General features: G+C 42.1%; 1 protein-coding gene across 1 annotated transcript in view; it reads left to right on the plus strand.

Moving 5' to 3' along the window:
- Positions 1-13,764, plus strand: part of LOC122762432 (ankyrin repeat and sterile alpha motif domain-containing protein 1B-like) — a gene marked incomplete at its 3' end in the record, with an annotated part of 14,776 nt that extends 1,012 nt beyond the window's left edge. The window contains exons 2-4 of the mRNA XM_044017615.1: positions 783-953; positions 8,606-8,762; positions 13,638-13,764. Of these exons, the coding sequence (XP_043873550.1) occupies positions 783-953; positions 8,606-8,762; positions 13,638-13,764 (455 nt within the window). The remainder of the gene's footprint in view (positions 1-782; positions 954-8,605; positions 8,763-13,637) is intronic.
- Between the last annotated feature and the right edge of the window lie 1,168 nt (positions 13,765-14,932).

Consider the following 14,932-nt stretch of genomic DNA (forward strand, 5'->3'; position numbering starts at 1 on the left):
ACATCCTGTGTGTGTGTGTGTGGTCGGAGCATTAGTATAGTATAAAATTCATGATAATATGATGTTTCCTTTTATTCAAATGAGCATAATTAAGTTTCGGACATTTCACTGTTACATATTATACGTGTTCCTTGGATCTTTATTCTCAGCAAAGTGATTATTGACCATTAACTAAATAACTGCAAAGTCAGTTGTTGTGATGTTTTATTTAAATGTTTAAATGAACACAAACAGAATCCTTTAATTAAGCTGAAGGTTAAGGGTTTCCTTTACACAACTAATGTAATATTGATCATTCATGCAGTTCTTAGTCATTAATAATTCATCAATATCCTGTTAACAGTGTAGTGTGTGTGTACATATATGTGTGTGTGTATTATTTTGTGTGTAACCTGAACGTTTTTCCTCTTTTTTCAGTGTGGATGTTTATGTGTGTGTCACACAATGAAGAATCAAATCTGTTCTTTTATCTCTGTGAAAATAACAAAAGCGTTTGAATCTGTTTTGTGTTTTTTAAGATCATTAATGTTAGGTCCTTGTCATTCTGACCTCGGCCTGAACAGAATGTTAGTGACACATTTATCTATATTCTATTATATTATATTTGTCATTTCACCAAATTCTGACTCTAAATCTTTGACTATCTCCACCAACTTGGCATATTTTCTTGGCAAATAAACAATTCCAGTTAAGAAAATGGACTCGGGTCAAGTAAAGATCGTCACAGTGAATCCTCTGCTGTTCGGTGTTGGTTTTGATCTGGTTTATTCATTTTCTGGCAGCGGGTGAACCTGCCTGTCGCTGCTGCTGCTGCTGCTGCTGCTGCTGCTGCTGCTGCTGCTGCTGCTCTGGAGGAAGACGAGGCAGAGAAGAGTTGTGGCCCCTCTGGATTCTGGGAGGCCCTGACGCCCTGCAACGGCTGCCGTAACCTGGGTTTCTCCAGCCCCTCACAGGTACACACACACACACACACACACACACACACACACTTCATCACAGTGCCTCTTCAGTGTGAACACAATGTGTATCGCTTCATACACATACGTGTTTGTCACGGGGTTTGACAGTAACACACACACACAAACACACACACACACAGTGAAATTACAGGTTAGTGATACTGCCATTGTTGTGAGTGAATACTTTAACTGGTTTCCATGGCAACGTGGGGAACGAGCTGTCTCTGGATTCTCTTTTTTCCCGCTGTCAATCATATAATCAAAAATCTCTTCATTTCTTCTCCATGTGAAACTTTGAACGACAACAAGAGCAAAGTTCTGATACAAAGAAATCATTTACAGAAGGAAACATATCTGTAAACATCCCTGTAAACAACCCTGTAAACATCACTGTAAACATATCTGTAAACATCCCTGTAAACATCCCTGTAAACAACCCTGTAAACATCACTGTAAACATATCTGTAAACATCCCTGTAAACAATTCAATTCAATTCAATTCAATTTTATTTGTATATAATTTTATTTGTAAATGTTTAAATGCACTTTTGTAAGTCGCTTTGGATAAAAGCGTCTGCTAAATGACATGTAATAATAATAATAATAATAATAATAATAATAATGTAATAATAATAATGTATAGCGCCACATGATCTCAGGTCTGTACGTACGTCTGTACGAATCCCAACAGTTCACACAATGAGCAAACACTAGGCATCAGTGGAGAGAAAAAACTCTGACACAACCAGGCTCAGAGGTGTGCGGTCATCTGCCTCGACCGCTCGGGGTGAAAGGTTAACGGGGGACAGCGGAGAGGTGGGGACAGAAAGGGGGGAGAGAAAGGACAAGAGTGAGATGAGGTAGAGACAGATTAGAGAGAGAGAGAGAGAGAGAGAGAGATACACAACACAACTGTATCAGAGTTACAAGTTTATACAGTCAATGATATCGACTTTTTAAACATTCCTGTAAACATCCCTGTCTTTTACGTAATGATGGTGTTTCCCAGTTCTAGTTGTTTATTTGCAGAATTTCTGTGTAAATAATTGAATGAGCTTCAGCTGTTGTCTGACTGAAGGTATGAAGCGTGTGTGTGTGTGTGTGTGTGTGTGTGTGTGTGTGTGTGTGTGTGTGTAAATGTGTGTGTGTGTGTGTGTGTGTGTGTGTGTGTGTGTGTGTGTGGGCAGCAGGAACGTAGAGAGAGTTTGCAGAAAAGCTGAGAAAAAAATAAAAAAGAGAGATCCGAGTCCAAACCTACAGGCTTTTTCTCTCCCCTCGTGGGTTTCTCTCTCCTCTCCTCCTCCCTCCCTTCCTTTCCTTCCTTTTCCTTCCTTCTCACCACTCAGCTCTCTGGGCTGTGGTGAGAATGCTTAGCGCTGAGATCCGTGGTGTTTTGGCTCAAACAGCTAAAGGTCTTGACAACACAACAGACCTCTGTGTTACCTGCCGGCAGCCGACACTGACCCGGCCTACAGCACCTGCGCGTGTGTGTGTGTGCGCGCGTGTGAAAATTACTTGTCACTGTGTGTTGTGCTTCCCTGACGATCCCGTCTCTCCTCGTCTTGACAGAAACATGTCGCTCTTTCTCTTCCTCTCATCTGTCTGTTGCTGCTGTGCAGCGCTGACCTTTGCATCTGTTGTGTGAAAGGCGAGTTTCCTCTGTGGTCCAGCTGTCACTCAAGTCTCAGAGATGTGAAGTGAATCCGGGTTAAAGGTCCAGTCTGTCACTTTCTGCATGGATTCATGTGCAGGAGTCCAATATTCTATATTCTTTGTCTCCGTGTTTAACAGTCCTGTAAAAATCAAGGGAGAATTGTGTTGTTATTATCTGTGCATTCCTGCTCAACTTGTGGGAGGAGCTATATATTAAATATGTTTTTAACGGGGCTGTTTTAAGCATTTTGACTTGGACTGACTCGTTCTCTATAATCTACCTAAAGAAAGAGTAGACTCTGTTCTTTCATCACACGTCAGTGAACGGTTGTATTTGAATTGACGGAATGATTTTGAATCAATATCTAATATGATATGATTTCACATCATTACTTCAACTGTGACGTTCTCTTCAGACGTGTTTGGATCAATAATTCATCTAAAATGCAGTCGGCCATATTGTGATTAATAGTATTTAACTGTCGCTGTCAGACTGAGATTGTTGTTTTTATTGAAATGTCACAGTAAGAATCAGCATTTCTGTGGATTATTCCATTTTACGCATGAAATGACAACAAACTGATTGACAGTAATCATAAAATCTAAATCAATATAAAGTGTAGTGATGAGTCCCTTTTTGAGCAGATTTTTCCTCCTTCGTAAAAACACAGACTGTGAGGAAGAGGAGGAGGTTTCCTCTTCTTCCTCTTCTTCTTCTTCTTCTTCTCTACTGACTTTAAAAACCAAGTTGAAAGAAAAAAAAAGAGAGAAATGAAAATAAAGAGCGATCCACCTGGGTTGAAGGGGTTGCCAAGCAACAGAAGTTCCTGTGCGTTTGACAAACTTCAGAACTGCTCAGTCATGGACACATTTGAATCCTTTGTTTCCGTTAGTTTTTCTCTGTTTTTAATGTTTTTAAGCAGCTGAGTGGGAGCAGGTCTGCAGGTGTGTGTGTGTGTGTGTGTGTGTGTTACTTTGAAATGATAACAGATGTAAAGGTTTGTCTTAAAGCTGTAGTCGCGTGTTACTGTGCTGATGGTGTCTGCTCGTCTAACTCCTCCCACAGTTCTATAGAAGGTTTAACGGTGTTTCATTTGTTTGTGTGTTCAGTTTTCAGTCGAATCCGTCACATTTACAGAGACACATACAGTAACTGAGGTCTTTAAAATCACATCTGTTACTGAGTTAAATAAAATTAAAATAAAATATAAATCACGCACAGGAAACTTTGGCAGTGAATGATGAGGACAGGTGAAGTGAATGATGAGGACAGGTGAATGAATGAAGAGGACAGGTGAATGAATGAAGTTCCCTGAGTGAGTGACATGTGTGACCTTTGACCCATGTTGATGAAAAACAGTTCATGTGAGATTTGTGTTCCTGAACACAAGAGAGAACCTTGTTAAACACCGTTTTTACATTTTTAGACGTGGTGTTGTCTCCTGAGTGTCAGCGTCTGTGGCGTGAAGCGTGGAGCCAGTGGAGAATGTGAAGGGTGTTATTTTGTGACGAGCGACTGCTGCTCGCCGCTGCTCGTCCCACAGAGTGAGCTCATGTCAGTCTCTCTCTCCCCTCGTCTCGTATAAATCAACTTAAATGCTGTTTTTCTCACATCACCTCTCTACTACTGTCATTTTTATTTTTCCCATGCTAACCGCTAAATTCCACATCCACCAGTTACCTTTACTGTAAGAAACGGATTTATCACATTTTCTTCTCTGAAAGTTGGACCGGAGTGTGTGTGTGTGTGTGTGTGTGTGTGTTGTCGATGAAACATTAATACTGTATATAAAACGATGAAAATGAAAGCAGCTCTGTATTAGAAGTGTTTGTATTCCTGGATATTGCTGTTAGATCCTCTGTGGACTGCACGTCCCTCCCTGTGAGGGTCCATTGTCCTCCCTGATGTCCAGCCCTCTTCCCTTTTTCTCTCTAATCAAATGGTCTCCATGAGGAAATGCCAGCAAATTACAGCCTCTCTTCATATGTGAGGTGTTTACAGCAGAGCAGACGAGGAAGAGACAGTCACGGGATTAACACAAGTTCCTCAGACGTGACCACGTTATCACGGTTACTCACACACACGTGGATCTCTCACAGACGGAGGGAAGAAGCCACAAAAGCTCTCACATGATCAGACAGACAGACAGACAGACAGACAGATGTCCCTGCAGTGGGATGGAAGCTGCGTACGAGCTGCTAATTAGTGGCCAGCGGAGGCCTCTGTTTGTCTGAGCTCTTCCTGTTCAGTGCAGACACAAGTGGTCTCTGTGTGATCTCAGAGAGGGAGGGAAATGAATGAAGACTGAGCTCACAGCACACTCTCACACACTGGACTCTGACCTCTTCAGACTGAGGAGGATGTGGAGCAGAAGATCATGTGGCTGAACCTTCACTGTGCTCTACCCTGCTGCAGAGGAAGAGCTCAGATTGGCGGCTCATTGATCTTCTCCTGAGAAATCAGGCAAACTCCAGTGTTTCCTGGTGTGCGTGAGGACTCTCCCACTTCCTCTTTTCCTCTTCCTGCTCAGTCCCTGTGTCTCGTCCTGGTCTCGTGGAGATTCGCTGACACAGACGCTGAAGTAAGTGGTGAGAGAGACCTTTGACCTCTCTGTGTCTGCCGTGGTTTTTGTGACTGTTTTGTGCGTTGGCCTCTCTCTTTGCTGCTCACAGGAATAATGATGGGTTTTCATAACTGCTGTGAGCGACTCATTGTCATTGGGTTCTTTACAAGACAATTTCAGGAATACACTTTACTGAATAATATCCAGCTTTAAGGGGCTTTCTTTTATTCATGTTCATTATATTTAAATGTCATTTCCTTGTAGACGCTGCAGAGACACAGTCTGTCTCTCATGTGTGTCCTTAAATACTGCATATTTAACAGACTTCTTTAATCCTAGGAAACTCATTGTTAATTCATTATGACATCTCAGTAATTACTGGAAACACCAGAGACCATCGCAGAGATGATTGCTTCCCTCAAACTCACGCTTTTCCTTTTCATAGTTTCATTTCACAACAGCTGCACTCTGGCGTTATTAAAGCTTCGTCCCACATTGTTTTGAGTGATGACGTTCAGCTGCTGTCGTCACAGGTTCAGGGTTTGTTGACTGGCTTTCTCTGAATTTAAAGCCCGGCTTCTTCACGTCATGTGTGTTAGAGCGCGTCGTTGCTGTTCCTTACAAGATAAACACTCTTCATGTTTTACATATGTATACATTCATGTCAGGAGCCATAGCGTACATGTGTGGTCACTTAAAATCTCTACTACTTTGTGACACATTTATTCACATAAATTCACATGTTCAAAAAGAAATAGTAACCCCAGGGTAATACGTGGTTATATTTCTACTCGTACTCATTTCCACTTAATAACGAGGGTAATATTATGATCATAAGGAGATAATATTATGGTATAAATTTATTTTAAAAAAACAAACAACGCCACCCGGTGGTGAAGTGGGATACTGCAAGTATACCAGGGCTGTCATGTAATGCTCTCTCACATTATCTGAGTGTGTTCAGTCAACGCTGAGACATTTTTACACAGTCATGCGTTAGCTCATGTGTTAGTTCATATGTTAGCTCATGCGTTAGCTCATGTGTTAGCTCATATGTTAGCACATGTGTTCACTCATGCGTTAGCTCATGTGTTAGTTCATATGTTAGCTCATGCGTTAGCTCATGTGTTAGCTCATATGTTAGCTCATGCTCATGTGTTAGCTCATATGTTAGCACATCGTTAGCTCATGTGTTGATTCATGTTTAGCTCATGTGTTAGTTCATATATGTGTTAGCCAATCGTTAGCTCATGTGTTAGCTCATATGTTAGCACATGTGTTCATGCTCAGTTAGCTCATGTGTTAGTTCATATGTTAGCTCATGGTAGCTTTCATGTGTTAGCTCATATGTTGGCACATGCATTAGCTCATATGTTAGTTCATATGTTAGCTCATGCCTTAGCTCATGCATTAGCTCATGTGTTAGCTCATGTGTTAGCTCATGTGTTAGTTCATATGTTGGCACATGCGTTAGCTCATGTGTTAGTTCATATGTTAGCTCATGTGTTAGCTCATATGTTGGCACATGCATTAGCTCATGTGTTAGTTCATATGTTAGCTCATGCCTTAGCTCATGCCTTAGCTCATGCATTAGCTCATGTGTTAGCTCATGTGTTAGCTCATGTGTTAGTTCATATGTTAGCACATGTGTCAGCTCATGCATTAGCTCATGTGATCGCTCATGCGTTAGCTTGTGTGAAGCTGATTCATTGCACCTTTAATCTGAGTGGTCACATGAGGTTTTATGAACCTTTTAAAGTGACAGCAGCAGCAGCAGCAGCAGCTGTTGTGTGTGTGTGTGACTGTGTGAGATGAAGTGTGAGTGTGCGTCGTGTGTGTGAGTGACATGTGCAGCTAACCAGGCTGTCACGTCACATCAGCGTCACTGAGTCCAGACCACCTGAACACTGTGTCTCCATTAGCTCCAGATCTCTGGCTAATTGAGTTCTGATGGAGTTTAAAAAAGAAAAGTCATGTGAGCGAGTGAAATCATCAAGAGACTGAATGCTCCATCAGCCTGGATGATTAATCCATGATTGATGGCCCGGTGCAGTGTGGGTAATGTAGTAGCAGATGATGGCAGGAAGAGTAATGACTTCTGAATGAGTGGAGCACATATTCACACAAACACCACATTTATCACATCTGAGGGCAGCTTTTCACAAGTGGTGATGGAGTCTTGTGTTGTGTTGTGTTGTGTTGTGTTGTGTTGTGTTGTGTTGCTGAATCTCGTCTGTCATCAGGCGCTCGTTCCTCTGAAGTCCTGAGGATCTGAGGGAAGTTTCACTGCGTCTTCTACCACTTTATCCTCCACATGAGGGTCACACAGGGGGCGCTGTGCCAATCTCAGCTCAGATCACCATTTTCTCATGAGGAGTTATGGTGATGAAGGGTTAAAAACAAGTGAAGGATCTTATATTCTGGAGATTAATGAGCTCTTTCGTGTGTGAGTGTGGATTTATAACTTGTGATAGTTCAGGTATCGTAACGATCAGATGTTAATATACCATTTATTCACTCACTGTCCGTGTGACCCTGTGTTTAGCTGACATGCTTCACTAATAATCACTATAATAATGATTTTAAAAGTCCTGGTTTAATATGTTAAACAGACAAATTCATCAGGTCGTTGTGTTTGAGGGAAGTTGGAGTTTGCTGCAACTTTCTCACGCAGCTGTTTTGCTTCCTTTGACACCAGGTGATGAAACCTGAGGCTTTAAACTTTAGAGCAAGAGTAAAAACATGTTTGGACAAAAATGACAAGACGTGGACCTCGTTTCATGTGTGCCATCCACAGCAATGACCGGCATTCATTCATTCATTCGTTCATTCATTTACCTATTTGACACAAACTGATCAAACAAGGCAGCCGTAGACCAGCGGCTTGTTTGTACCTGTGAGCTAAAAACACTGATTTTCACACCTCAGGAAACCCTGAATAATCCATTTAAATCAATATTGTTTCCAGTTTCCAGTGAAACTTAACTAATCCCAGAGAATCAAACCTGAATGGACCTGAGTCCATGGTGAGAGATGCTACAATAAGCCTTGTTTCATAACTGAATGGTGAAGGTTTGTTTGGTTTGTTGTTTGTCGGCAGGTGAAGGTGACAGAAGTTTAGCACTGCGCACTTTAAGTGTCAGTGTTTCTCCTTTTCTTTCCAAACACTATTATCATCATTAACATTATTCTCTTTTAAGGCGACATAACCTGTCTGAAATACACCATCATTGATTTAATCAAATCTGCTTTTACTGTTTGATTGTGTTTTTGTTCCTCATTGTGGGACTAATTGAATCTTGAATTGCTTATGTTCCTGTTAAAGCACAAAGTAGCTTAGTGACATTTGTCTGTTTTTAGGTCAGCCATCAAAGTTTGATTTCACTTTTCTTTTCTTTTCTTTTTTTCTTTCTTCCTGTTTTCTTCCAGGACTCAAAGCTTTCAGGAGAAATCATCACGTCACCGTCGCTGGACGTTTTCCTTCCGGAGGACGAAGACAACCCGTACGAGTCGGTGACGACCGCCGTTACACGCAAACCCTGCTCACTCGACATCGACCACCGCTTCAACAGCAGCTCCCGCAACGGTAGGAACAAAGATTCAGACTTTTCTTAACTGGATATTTCAAATGCGTTTCACTGTTGAACCATGCAAAGGTCAAAACCCTGAAAACCCTGAATGTCACCAAATCCACTTTCTGTGGAAAAAAAACAAAACTGCTCTGATAATCTAATCTCAGTTTTCTGGACGGACGGACGGACGGACGGACGGACGGACGGATGGATGGGTGGGTGGTGGATGGATGGATGGATGGTTGGGTGGTAGGATGGGTGGGAGGTAGGTGGATGGATGGATGGGTGGGTAGTAGGTGGATGGATGGATGGATGGATGGATGGATGGATGGACTGGGTGGATGGATGGGTGGTGGTTGGTTTGATGATGGGTGGATGGATGGATGGATGGATCGGATGGGTGTGTGGTGGATGGATGGATGGATGGTGGGTGGTAGGTGGATGGATGGGTGAGATGGATGGATGGGTGGGTAGTAGGTGGATGGATGGATGAATGGGTGGGTAGGTGGATGGATGGATGGACTGGGTGGATGGATGGGTGGGTGGTTGGTTTGATGATGGGTGGATGGATGGATGGATGGATGGATGGATGGATGGGGTGGTAGGTGGATGGATGGATGGAGGATGGATGGATGGATGGGATGGGTGGGTAGTAGGTGGATGGATGGATGAATGGATGGGTTGATGGGTGGATGGTGGGTAGTAGGTGGATGGATGGATGGACTGGGTGGATGGATGGTGGGTGGTTGGTTTGATGATGGGTGGATGGATGGATGGATGGATGGATGGATGGACGGATGGGTGGGTGGTGGATGGATGGATGGATGGTTGGGTGGTAGGTGGATGGATGGGTGAGAGGTAGGTGGATGGATGGATGGGTGGGTAGTAGGATGGATGGATGAATGGGTGGGTAGTAGGTGGATGGATGGATGGACTGGTGGATGGATGGGTGGTGGTTGGTTTGATGATGGGTGGATGGATGGATGGATGGATGGATGGATGGGTGGTAGGTGGATGGATGGGTGGATAGTAGGTGGATGGATGATGGATGGGTGAGTGTGGATGGTTGGGTGAGTGAGTTGTCTGGTGGATGGGTGGATGGATGGGTGGATAGTAGATGGATGGATGGATGGATGGGTGGGTGGGTAGTAGGTGGATGGATGGATGAATGGATGGGTTGATGGGTGATGGGTGGGTGGGTTGGTGGTAGATGGATGGATGGAATGGATGGATGGGTGGATGGATGGGTGGGTGGTAGGTAGGTGGATGGGTTAGGGAACCCTAACCCTCACACTTGTCACGGCTTGTGTTTGCTCTGCAGTGTTTTTATTCTTTCACTCCCACGACAACAAACACCCACAGTGTGTTCTAGTCCCTGAGCGACTCTACACACTGCAGGTTGTCACAGCAACTGCATCACTGGGGCGAGTGAGTCACCTGTAGGTTGCCATGGGAACTGCTGTGCTAGTGACACCCGGCTTCTTCCTCCCTGTGAAACCCCTCCCCCCCTTCAGCAGAGGTGCAGTGAGGCCACAGTAGAGGCATGTGTGTGTGTGTGTGTGTGTGTGTGTGTGAGTTTAGCTGCTCTGTGTCAAAGTGTCTTTTGAAAATTTCTCTGCTGACGTAAGTGAACAGTGTGGGTGATTTGTTTGTTCTCAGTTCTGTGAACACTGTTACCTGAGAGACAGAGACAGAGAGAGAGACAGAGAGAGAGAGAGACAGAGAGAGAGAGAGAGACAGAGAGAGACAGAGAGAGAGAGACTGACTCCATACATTTCCATGTCATTTATGAAAATACATTTAAATGCATGCTGCCGCTCACAGGCTGCAGGTAATTGTCTACAGATTGACATTAATGAAGATGAATGCGATGAAACTGGGACCAGAATCTTCTCATCGTGGTTAGAAGTGACGCTAAATGTGAGACTTGGAGATATCCAGGTTTATTTTAAAGTGTGAGGATGAACAGAAGAAGACACTGATTTTAGGCTTGTGTGATCAAATCTAGACCTTCTTAAATCTACAATATGTTAATAATTCATCTGCCAGTTTCTCCTTGCACCAAACTCCATGGAGACAACTGCAGATCTTACAGCACACATCAGTTTCTTGTGACTTTGGGATTTGATGCCTTTTATTCAGATTTCCAGAGATGACCGCAGTAGACCAGCAGGTCCTCTGTCCTTGTCACGTTATTTCTAATTATTAGATTTCTCCACAGAGCACCATTTCAGATGTTCTGGTAAAACTCTTAAAAACATATTTGTAATGGTGGAAATGGATCATGTGTCATAATAATAATGAGTCGTACCTCAGTGGATCGCTCAGTGAAGTCGTTTCAGGGGAAACAGAAAAACACACTCTGCTGCGATCACACCAACTTCCCCCCGAGATCAACACACACACACACACACACTCGTCTACAGCTGGTAAACAAGCGACTGTGTGTGTGTGTGTGTGTGTGTGTGTGTGTGTCTAAAATAATCCTATTCTATCACAAAAGTTATCTCAGAGAATACTTTTCGTACAAAACTCATCACAGAGCACACGTTTGCACTCTGCGTTACCGTAATGACACGCAAATTCCAACAGTTTGTGAAAGCTGAGAAGTTGCAGGTCAAAGCCGTGGTTATTACGGTCATTTCAGCTGGAGAATCAGCGTCTCAGACATCTGTTTTCGCTGTTTTTCTTCATTGAAGTTATTGTTATTTTAATATGCAGTAAGTTGTAAATAACTGCCAGATATTGAAAGTTCTTCTGGAAAAGCGGTGAAATCACTTCCTCACAGGACATTTTCTGCCCTTTTATGGTTCAAATAAGCAAAAAAAGGCTTAGGTGTTAAAGGGTTAATAATCATGTGACACACTGGCTGACTCAGGGCGTACAGGAGGTTTTTTTTTCACTAGAACTACAGAATTTTATTGTAATGCTTGATGTCGGTAAAATTGGAAATATTGAAGTATGGGAATGAATAGTGGCACAGTTTTGAAAATGTTTAAGAAGCCATTAGAGCGGCGACCTGAGGTTAATGAATGAATGAATGTCTGAACTCCCGTCCTCTGTTCTCTCCTGTGGATAAAGCTTCATAAAGGTATATTATTATATGAGTGTTTTTTGGGGTTGTAGAAAAATATAGATATAGAAAATATCAATGTGAGCCTTACTGATCACTCACACACACACACACACACGCACACACACACGCTATCAATACAATAACGCTATTGAAAGAAGCAGGCGCCCACGTCATCACGGCACACACACACACACACACACACAAAGACATTCACAAACATGGATGTAAACAGTGGTGCATGTTTCCCTGAGGTTATTACACACGTTAGTTCACTGTAGATACAACTGAACGTGTCTCACATCCATCATCAAGGCTTCGGCGTTGACAGACTTATTTACTGAATGAACACAACAAAAGCTCAATCTCTATCTCTATAAATATCCCTTTGTTCCATTGTCTCTCTCTCTTTTCTCACCTGTTTATTTCCTAGTGTGTGTGTGTGTGTGTGTGTGTGTGTCTACATCTGCACCAACACTGTGGACATTGAAATGAAATATTCTGAGGTTTGAAACACAGTTGCTGTGAGATCACAGACCGCGTCGTTCTGTAGTTTTAATGATTTGGAGCAAAGAAACCTGTTAAATGATTAATAAGTGATCAAAATAATTGTATTTGATTTCAATTTGTGGAATAACTGTTGCAGCTGTCACTCTGTGCCAGTGACTGAGACCAGGTTTTTGTTGTTTAGTGGTGCAGCTGGTCCTCGTAGAAGCCCTTCACTGTTCTTCATTTAATCTTCTTCTAATGATCACAACAAGTCATTAAAGGTGTCTGTGCCGTCAGTGATTTAGATACTTTTAAACTGGATGGTTTGAATCAAATGTATGAACTCACGAGTCCTCGGTTATTGATGTCCGAGCCTTTGAACCTCAGCACAAAAACAAATCACCTGAAGGAGGCGAGGAATTTAAGATAAAGAGGGAAAAGTTCACTTTCATTCAGAAAAGAAACAGAAAAAAGGAAGAGAGGGATTCTAAATTCTCTTTAGTATGTCGATTTTATATGTATATATATGTTTATTTATAGTTGCTCTCTGGCTCCAATGTTCTTCTTTTACTGGACATATATTAACATTATTATTATCTATATCTATAGCATGTATAACAACATCTATAACAGCAGCAGCAGGACATTCATTCCTTCTCTGTGTGGTTTAGTTGTTTGTGAACATGTGAAGAGGAATTGTGGGAGTTGTGAAAAGTCCCACTTATATATATATATATAATAAAATATAGTAAGTAAGTCAATTTCATTTATAAAGCACATTTATACACAGCATAAGCTGAACAAAGTGCTGTACAGTGAAAGACTAAAAAAAAGACACAAAATAATACAAAGTAATACAAAAAATATAGTGAAATAAGTACCATTCAAGATAGGGCACACAACACAGAAAGTATAGAGACAAACAATACAGGGTTAGGGAACAAGAAAGGCCAGGGAGTACAGGTGGGGTTTTAATGTATATATAATAATATTTGTTATTTTCACTTTCTTTGATCTATTTCAAACAACACCGTGTTACTGATGTCACTGTGTGTTTGAATGAGACACACACACACACACACACACACGGCTTACCAATAAAAATTTCATTAAGAAAACCTGAGATCAAATTAAATTAAATGCGTTAAAATTCAGTCTCAGTTTAACGTTCTGTTTTCAAAGTTTCTACTACGTGCCTGTACCCCCATTCCTCCCGGCCCCCGAGTTCCCTTTCCTTCCATAAAGTTGTCATTGTGCAGTCTCACCATTAGGTGTCGCTAATCTGACAAACTGGGATAACCATAGAAAAACTCTTTCTTTGTACAAGGTCTCTTGTCCCATGTAACAGTGAGTGAAGGGGAGCACGGTAACCGTGGCAACTGCTCAACGGGCCCCACTCCAGACCAAGCCCCTCTCCTGGACACGGCCCTGAGAACACTCCAGAGAGTCATCCGGCCCACACACACACACACACACACACACACACACACACACACATACATGCTCTGAAGCTCAGACCCTGAAGCTCAGACCCTGAAGCTCGGACCCTGAAGCTCGGACCCTGAAGCTCAGACCCTGAAGTTCAGACCCTGAAGCTCAGACCCTGAAGCTCAGACCCTGATGCAGAGTGAGGCTGAGCTGCTGCTTCATCATCTGCAGCAGCTGAAAGGACAATGAACGAGTGACTCATGCATATTTGTGTGGAATCTGATAAAAGTGCTGCATTAGAATTATTTCACTGACACAATCTCCCAGGCAACAGCAGCTCAGTGTGTTATAGAAATATGCACTAATCACACTGTGGCCTCTGTCTGTCTTATACTTGTACTTGTACTATAATATACAGTATATATATATATATATATATCTACTTTTGTATATGTTATATAATAGATTTCTAAGCAGCGGCCAGTGATCATGAATATTGAACATTGAGAAATTGAACTGCAGCCACAGTGAAACCTGATGACATTTTCTCAGTCTGCAGACGATGACGTGAGACTCAGTAATAATTCATGAGACAGTGGACTTGGATAATGATGTTTTATTTTGATTATGAATTCATTTTTACAGAAGTGACAATTCAAATATTAAAGATAAAAAGTCAGAGCAGAGAATGACTTTATTGTGGTTGAGTTAGTCTGTGTCAACACTTTAGGTTAAGAAATTCACTCTGGTTCTGAGAACAACTTCACATAACATGATTGTGCTTTCAGGCTGTACATAGATTTCACATTTGCATTTAAAAACAAACTTTTGATGTCAAAGGTTTTATTGAAGCACAGTGTCTTTGTGTTTATGGGCGTGTCCAAAGTCAGATATTGTACGGCCCACAGCTTCACTTTTATCATGTGTCACTCACTGGAACAGACAGATTCATGCGTTCACCTCCTGTTCTTTCATTTGTTCACTCCTGTCCTTTCACTGTTTAAGCATTGATACTAAAATGATGGGTCCGTGTGTTTCTAAGCTGGCCTCCTCTCCTCCTGCACGTGTCCATCTGTGACATGTTAACTAACGTGTGCAGAGGGATCACGTGATCACGTGATCCCGTGATCCCAACATAATCAAGGAGCACCACAGTTCAATTTTATACAACCTAATTAATTCTCTAGAACTTCA

The sequence above is a fragment of the Solea senegalensis genome, unplaced genomic scaffold (assembly GCF_019176455.1).
Source record: "Solea senegalensis isolate Sse05_10M unplaced genomic scaffold, IFAPA_SoseM_1 scf7180000015660, whole genome shotgun sequence".
In the NCBI taxonomy this organism is placed as follows: Eukaryota; Metazoa; Chordata; class Actinopteri; order Pleuronectiformes; family Soleidae; genus Solea; species Solea senegalensis.